Raw genomic sequence first — 8,516 nt, forward strand, 5'->3', positions numbered from 1 at the left:
GCGAAATACCTATGTTTGGACGACACGAAAGCAGTTTCGAATTGGTACGGCAAATACAGAAATTGAGTGGAAATGGGCTCAACGCCCCATTTCGACTGAACCACAAAATAATTTAACCTGAGACTAGTAGCTGATGAAAACCGGTTTACAATCAAACAAATCAGCCTATAAATGGTGCTGTGCTCTTGTAAAATTATTTTTAATAAAACGGTAAATCGTTTCAAGTTTCCATTGTGAGTAATTGGCATGCATAAATACAATTTTTGTCACACTTGTTCGTAACTGGTTTAAGGTCACCCGAAACAGCCAGTACGAAATGAATGAAATGAAACGAAAATAAAAAATAAACGATAGGTGTAGTAACTGGGATTCGCAAAAACAACGTCCCGTTTACGTTGCCGCTCCAAGGCTTTGGAGAGAAAGTCGATCACACCCCCTCAAGGTCATCTGAAAATACAGATCTTTTCGGTAGGTTTTCGTTTAGTATAAAACCTGAAGTTGCAGATTCTGGAAATCATTCTCAACTCAGGAGACAAGTGGTTGAATCAGCAGCGCAATGGCATTTAAAGTAAGATATTTCTTCATTTGCTAATAGTTGTTTCTCTCTTAAATAATTCCTAATTCCACAGTTCGTCCTACTCACCACTCTACTGGCCGCAGTCAACGCAGGGTTGATCCCGGAGCACGGATATGCTTCTTCTCATCAGAGCATCCAACATCACGCTCCGCTGTACCAACATGGTCCATCATACCACCAAGCCGCTCCAATCCATCAGTTGGCTGCTGTCCATGCTGCTCCAGTTCATCATGTGGCCGCCATCCATGCCGCTCCAGTCCATCACGCTATCGTGAAGGAAGTCGAGCATCATGCACCAGCGCACTACGAGTTTTCCTACTCTGTTCATGATGGCCACACCGGAGATATCAAGAGCCAGCATGAATCTCGCCAGGGAGACGAAGTTCATGGGCAGTACAGCCTGCTGGATTCGGATGGCCACCACCGTATTGTTGACTATCATGCTGATCACCACACCGGATTCAACGCCGTCGTGCGTCGTGAACCAACCAACGTGAAGGTGGCCCAACCAGTACACAAAGTCATTGCGCAGCCTGTGCATACTCTAGCTCCAGTCGCTCACGTTGCTCATCATGCCGCTCCATTGGTGCATAGTGCGCATCATATTGCCCCAGTCGCTTACCATAGTCATGATTACCAGCAGGCCGTCCCAAGTCACTACAGTCAGCATCACTACTAGAATGCTAGGGGTTTTCGAAAGCCCTAACTACCAATGCAAGACCTGTTTATATAACATAGTTCAATTGACATTGAAATATTACAAAGTACAAATGATTTTGGTATTTAATAATTTGTAAGATCCGAAAAAACAGGTTTCTGATATTATCAAACAAACGTTCAATTGGGTTTTTGAAATGTATGGTGCTAATGTGTACACTTAAAAGCCTGCAATTTGGAAATGATCGTCTCATCGCTTCATTTCGACTATCTTTTTCAATTGATATTCAACATAAATCATTTGTTTCGAAACCAGAGTTGGAAAAATTGAAGCTCTTTTTGGACTGATTGGAGTGTACCTGCTGCGAGTTGTCCCGAGTGGAACAATTACCTACTACAACATACATTTAATACATGCACGATAGCTTCTTTGTTTGAAATGATCAGTAGCCTCATTTAAAATTGAAGACATAGGGAGGCGCATATTATTGATTTTCATTCAATGACTGACTGAATATTTTTTTGCTCTGCACGAAACCACAAGAAAGAATCCCATCAATTTTACAGTTCCACCAACTAAACTGCCCTGCGTTAAAGTATATATTGTCCGATAAGTAGTGCCTCTGTTTCGGTAGTTCAGTTATGGTGAAAGAAATAAAAACCTGCTCACCTTCAGCAGAGCTATGTTGGACCAGTTCCAAAGCCAGACGGAGAGAGAGACAGGAGGAAAAGTAACACATTCCTGAAACCTCCGAATGCTGTTTTTAGCACAATGTGTACGTTTTACGGTCATAATCTAACAAATTCGCTTCCATTTGCATACACCTTTCTGATGGTGCACATAACAGCAACCACAGTTCCGGGAAGCTTAGACCGGAATAGAATAGAGCCCTCAAGTGGATCTGTAAAATGCGAGTTCTTTGACTCTGGATCTATTATGTCGGTGGATTTTCTCCGAACTGCAGAAAGCTATGCTCCAACTAAGAATCTGCCGGCATACCGAATGCAATGGTAATAAATCTACAGAACAACCACTCGGCCGTTGCATTATTGCTGAAATTGGTGTTGTTGGCTTTAGGGAACATTCCCCGGCTCGGTTCTGGTTACAACCGGCAATAGTGAGGGATTTTGTTCTGGAGTAAAGAGATGGACGTTACATAAATATGTACATCTGTTCTCGGGTTATTTACGAGTTGCCAATCAATTTTCTACAGGTTTACTGTAGTGTGTTTCATAAATTTATCGATTGTTGGCCAAGGGTTGATAGTTGGAATTATGTGCTGAAAGCACTAGAAATTATGGTTGGAAACATTCGACGTTGCTTCCACGAAGTTTTAAAGGATCTGATTTATTTGACTGGACGGTTATTGAAGACAATTCAACTGTTCTAGTTGCTTCCTCGCGCAGGGTACGAACAAGGAAGTAAATACAAAAATAAATAACAATCAGCGTAAAAACGATTCTAGAAGAAATGGTTGAAGACGCAGTATTTTCTATGCACAGACATGTACCTGCATGGGTGGTGGCAATGATGAAGGATTTTCGCGGCGTTCGCATTGACGGTTGAAGCTGCCTTTCTCTGCTGGAGTCAGTCATTAAAATCTAGACATAATTTTTGGAGAACGTATATCGTTCGTACGGTTTCTCACGCGTATAAATATGCAGCAAGGTACGCAGACGATAAAATGTCTCTAAGGACTAATCTCTGGTATTGGTGAACCTAGTTTAAAAGTTAAGCGAGGGTGATGAAATCGGCTCTACAAAAATAGGTACAAATAAAGTAACCGGAAACGGAATTTTTCACCCTCAAAGCCACGTTAAACATTTTAAAAAACGATCAAACCTTCTGTCATTTTGTCAACACTAACTACGCTGCCAACAGACAGATATTAGAAATGACCCGTCGTTTCAACGATTATAGCGACATCTTCCACTTCGTCATTAGCTCTACACAGATTCGTAACCTTTGTTGCCACATTAGCACATTTCTTCCTAATTTAGCTCATTAAGACTCAGCGTCAGTTGGACTCCGTTGGAACTCAATAAGATTACCTGAATTAAGCAAATATTATATTTGAACACAGAAAGCTTATAGGATTTATTTCGGAATTCTTGGATTTTTTGGACAATACAAAAGATATGTTTCAATGAATTAGCCTACCGAACTAATCGGAATTTTTTCTACTAAAGGACTGTTCACTAATAGAAAGAAAATCCCTTAGTACTGATTACTGTTATCTTCTAATTTACATAAATTTTGTAAAATGTAACATTGATGACACAACAAAAATAACAAGAAACTATAAATATGGGCGAGCTCATTAATTTTAGCATCACATTTGCTTCGGACAAATTAAAAAGAACACACCGTGCTTGCTTCTCATGTGCCGAAGAGACTTTCGTGTAGATATCTCTGATAACTGCAATTTATCCGATTCCTATGAATTTTTTGTTAAACTTTTGTCAGTGGCTGTGTGCATGGCCTATTGTCTAGTTCCTTCTTGCCGTTGGATTTGCTATGTTACACTTTCTAAGTCAATTCATACGTGCTGACACGAATCTGCTTAGTAATTGGTTCGTTTTAATTAGCTTAACTTTATTTACAATTATCATTAAAATTTGAAGAGATGCATGACTTCTTGCACGGAAAAAATCCGTTCATAAATTCATGGTCACGATTTCGTGAACTGAACGATTTACGAAAACCGTGACCAAATTCCTGAAATTGTGAATAATAAACCTCGTATTCATGAAACTATTTGTGTTTTCTAAAAACCAGTTCGCCCCGAATATATACATGGTGTCACATTAGAATGTTTAGTTGGGTTACTGTTGTTGTTCCCTGGACATGTTTAGTTTTTGTTGTGATTCTTGTTCATGATTTGGGAACTGTGAAGACAGTCAAACGTTGATCATGATTTCAACAGCTTATTCGCCATTCTTGTGAATTCTCATGAGCTTGGTGGGATTAAAGTTCATGATTACAAGATCTTAATCGCAACGTTCGTAGTTTCTATTCACGTTATCGTGATATTTTAGTCATGAGTAGAGTAATTCATGTTCACGATTTCAGAATATTTGAGGTCCTAATAGTTTTTCTTATATCTACTGCTCGTACCTATTACTAGTCGCTAGCAGCTGGGTATTTCACGAAAAAGTGCATGGAACAAAAATGATTCCACAAATAATACTCCAAATTTTGAGAAAGAGTTCACGTAAAAATTTCATTACCATGTTGCATGAAATTGTAAATGATTAGGGATATCTTCTAAATATCACAAGCACGCAAATAGATAATAGATAGATCGTAAATAATGTACTAGGTATCATGAACCAGTTCACGAATAAATGAATATGTCATGCTTTCGTGAACTATTTCACGAGCACGGATATTGGATCGTGACTAATATGTTAGGAATCATGAACTAGTGCACCAATACTTGAATAATATATTATGATTTCGTGAACTATTTCACGAAAACTAATAGTAAGTTGTGACTATTATACTAGGTATCTTGAACCGGTTCACGAATACATGAATAATATTTGATGATTTTGTTAACCATTTCACGAGCACGGATATTGGATCGTGACTAGTATATTAGGGATCATGAATTAGTTCACGAGGATTGAATGGATTCATGGATAAAATTCCAAATTTCGTAAAATAGTCCACGAAAAAATAGCCAGAATATTTTAATTTCATGAACTAATGTTCCAATATCTATGAAAAAAATCATCAGTCAACCTTTGGTTTTATGAATAATGTACATAAAGGTGTGAACTAGTTCGCGTACTGAGAATCAAATCACAAATAACTTGGCGGAAACCGTGACTGAAATTCACAACATATATATTTCCACTAATGAAAGCGTTATGCGGGCTTTACTGAAGGGAAATTGAACATAATTATAAAACACATGATTTTTGTCCATGGTCCTGTTTTCGTAACGTAAAAACCTGATTGTTCCAGTGTGAAGAAAGCTGTAATGCTTTTTGATTACAGGTTTGTTTTACAAAAATTTGCAAAGTTGTGGCAGTCACTTACGATGAAGCGTTCACTTTTGGAAAGTTTTAGTGCACAGTCGCTCATAAAACTTCTACTTCTTTTAAATAATTCGTTTAGTAGACTCAATTCAATGCTTTAGCAAATCGGAGCGGAGTATTATCTAATTTTATCTATTTCCAATAATAAAAATAATAAAACGAGCTTTAATGGTTGTACTGGACAAACTCGCGCAAGCTCTTAGCAATTGCAACTGCGTACAGGGGGTCGTTCATCTATGTCGAGCTATTGAACACTTCGGTGTCGTCGTCTTTATTTCCACCTTGCTTGTTCACTGGGCCAATTTATTGAACGCTATGAGCGCTGAATACGAGACATGGTAGATCTCGATAAAGGTGACTATCGTTAGTCTAACCTCCATTTTCAACTTCAGAAAATGCTTCTCATCATTAATACTCGGTCTTATGCGAGTCGTCAATAATCACAGTATTTGGCCAGAGCACAACTTCTTGCTTCGACTCATCTCGACAGTTTACTAGGGCAAGAGATACAATAGCAGTCTCCTTTGTTCTTCAGACAAGACACACAATATATTTGTAATTCATTTTGCACTGGCTCGGACAGAAGCATAAATTCAAAGATATCAGTAGGGAGAATTAAAATCTTTGATAAATCATACTAAGTTTTGTGACCATTGTTTTTGGTTGCTGGAATCAAATTTTCTTTAACTTTTCTCAATAATTTGTTCACACCAAACGAGCTACAAAATTGTTTAAAGTTGCTGATAATCATGTTTTTTAATTTCAAATCAAAGGCGATAAGAAATGAAGAAAACAGTCAGCGGCATCTCGGCTGTTTCTAAGGGAAATGATGATCTCGTTGTAAACATGCGCGTCCCTAATAAAGCCATAACGCGGGAATACTATCGATTGCCTCGAATCCACTAGATGAAAACCAAGCTCCATGTAGGCCTAACAAGTGTTTACCTAAAATTATCCATACAGACGGTTTTCGGAACAACAATAAATTCTCCGAAAAACTGTGGCTAACGGACTACAGGTTGTAAGAGTCAACAATCTAACCCTGAACATTTAAATGTGAATTCGTCAAATTAAAGCTAAGTCATGAGTCATGAACTAAGGTTAAACACATCCCGGAATTCCGTAAACCTACAACTTCTTCAGAGCTTATAAGCTTCTTAGGATTAGCCACCTTCCAAAAGCTTCGCAGACGTAACGAATCCGCATTAAGAGGTCACACCAACTAAAACAAATAAAAGTGTCGCAGTACATCAACTCGAGCATTCTGAGGTAATTATTTGTCAAAAAATAGAAAGAAAATTATGGAAAATAACATTTTTCGTTTGTCTCTAGTACATTGCGATCGGTTTTAATGAATTGATGATTTTTTTGAAATCCGAATTTCAAAAAAAAAGTATGCGGTCTTAGAAAACTCAAGTCTATTATGTGGAACAGTGTTAATTTTAAGGAAATATTGAAATGTCAAAAAGTTGTTCAACAAAAACTTGAATAACTCATTCCCCATTAGCCTCAGTTTTACTTATCACTCAACCAAAGTACGCTTCTATGTTTGGCTCAACTAGATAAGATGTTACTAATACATACATTTAAATTATTTTAGATACCCAGTTTTGAAGAAAACCCAACAAAAAGCTCCAAAAATTACTGTTCCTGCTAATTTTGAATGGATGTAGCGATCTTATGTGTAGCTACACAAACTCAATCACCAGACTTCCCATTTTGTATATCCAGAACAATAATGTAAAATATAAAAAATCTTGAATAGTTTGGAATCACTTCAACAGGCATAAACTTGAAATTCTCGAAAAAATAAGAAATAAGGATTCCTAATACTCTGGCCTTTTATTTGAGAGGTGAGTCCGATATCTTTTTGACATGACGTCATTTTGGTACAGCCTAATTCACAGTTTACACGAGGCGACTATAATTCTTTCACTAGCGATAGAAAGGCACCTCACCACAACGATCTAATCGATTTAATTTTCCTACAAACTCAATTTCACGAATGAATGAAATTTATAAATAATCTCAAATAAAAAGCTTAAAGAGGTATGATGACTTATTATACTGAGTAACGAATTCCATGTAACTGATGAATTGAATTTCAAAAAGGTTTTTGTTAATTTTTGAAAATCTATCTTTATGAAAGACTAGCTAATACCCATCGCGCGTTGCTGCGACACTCTGCGAAATAGGAGGAAAACACAATTTGTTCCAAAGCGCCATCTGGCGGGCAGATAATCTCCAACTAATAGCACACAAACACGCCCCATACCAAATACCTATTGTGTGCAAATTTTTACGGAAATCGGTTAAGCCGTTTGGGAGTCTATAAATCATATACATACAAACTTTGACTTTTATATATATAGATAGATAGATAGATAGATAGATAGATAGATAGATACGTGATATTAGTTTGATGACTCTGTTTCGAATTTATAAGGCAAACTAATGAAATTCTTGCCGATTCCATTAATTAATACAATTATGTATGAACATTTAGAGTAAAATTGATTTACGAAATAATACGAAATCAATTCATTTGTAATAACACAAATCATAAATAAATTAAGGATTTCGTATCTACGAATCCGCTCAAAACTTGCGCAAAATAGAATCTCATCAAGGCTGAAACGAGAAATAAACTTCTTGATTGCTACATGTCAACCCCACACACTGTTTGTAATCGTCTGGAATATCCTACAGGCAGTTCTAGCTGGCTACAAACTACTGCAGTGCGAGATAAATCTGTTTAGAAAAGTTATGAAAATCACTGCACTGTATGTGTCTACCTACCTAACCTAACCTGCACTGCATGCTCCACGGAAGGGCGTTAAATTCCTGCTGGCCGGTGCTACATCCACCACCTCACTCCCCGACCCGTAGGAATTCCCAACACACCATGGTGGTGCAAGCCAGTGATGCAAATGAAAATGTTTCGCATATTATATGCAAACACTCCAGCGCAGCGCCGAGTCATCGTATGCCACAGTTTCCACGACGTACGACGGTTCAACACACACATCTAGATGGTAGAGACAGAGATTGTTTGCTGCTGAGCTACTTGCTAATGCAGCTTACTTTGGACAGCCGACGGCGCTGTTTGGGAGTTTATTCCATTTCGGACACTCTGGCCTCGGAGTCCCTTTGGCTCGTTGAATAGTGAATGCTTCCCTGATGAGCTTTTAGAAAGACAGTCGTCGTCATTGGCACTGTGATTCGGGTTCGCCCC

General features: G+C 37.9%; 1 protein-coding gene across 1 annotated transcript; it reads left to right on the forward strand.

The window, feature by feature from the left end:
* Positions 1-529: 529 nt before the first annotated feature.
* Positions 530-1,292, forward strand: LOC131696212 (larval cuticle protein A2B-like). Its single transcript, XM_058984753.1, has 2 exons — positions 530-568; positions 630-1,292. The coding sequence occupies exons 1-2, from the start codon at positions 557-559 to the stop codon at positions 1,254-1,256; spliced, it is 639 nt and encodes a 212-aa protein (XP_058840736.1). The 5' UTR covers positions 530-556; the 3' UTR covers positions 1,257-1,292.
* Positions 1,293-8,516: the final 7,224 nt, after the last annotated feature.

The sequence above is a fragment of the Topomyia yanbarensis genome, unplaced genomic scaffold, assembly GCF_030247195.1.
Source record: "Topomyia yanbarensis strain Yona2022 unplaced genomic scaffold, ASM3024719v1 HiC_scaffold_94, whole genome shotgun sequence".
Taxonomy (NCBI): Eukaryota; Metazoa; Arthropoda; class Insecta; order Diptera; family Culicidae; genus Topomyia; species Topomyia yanbarensis.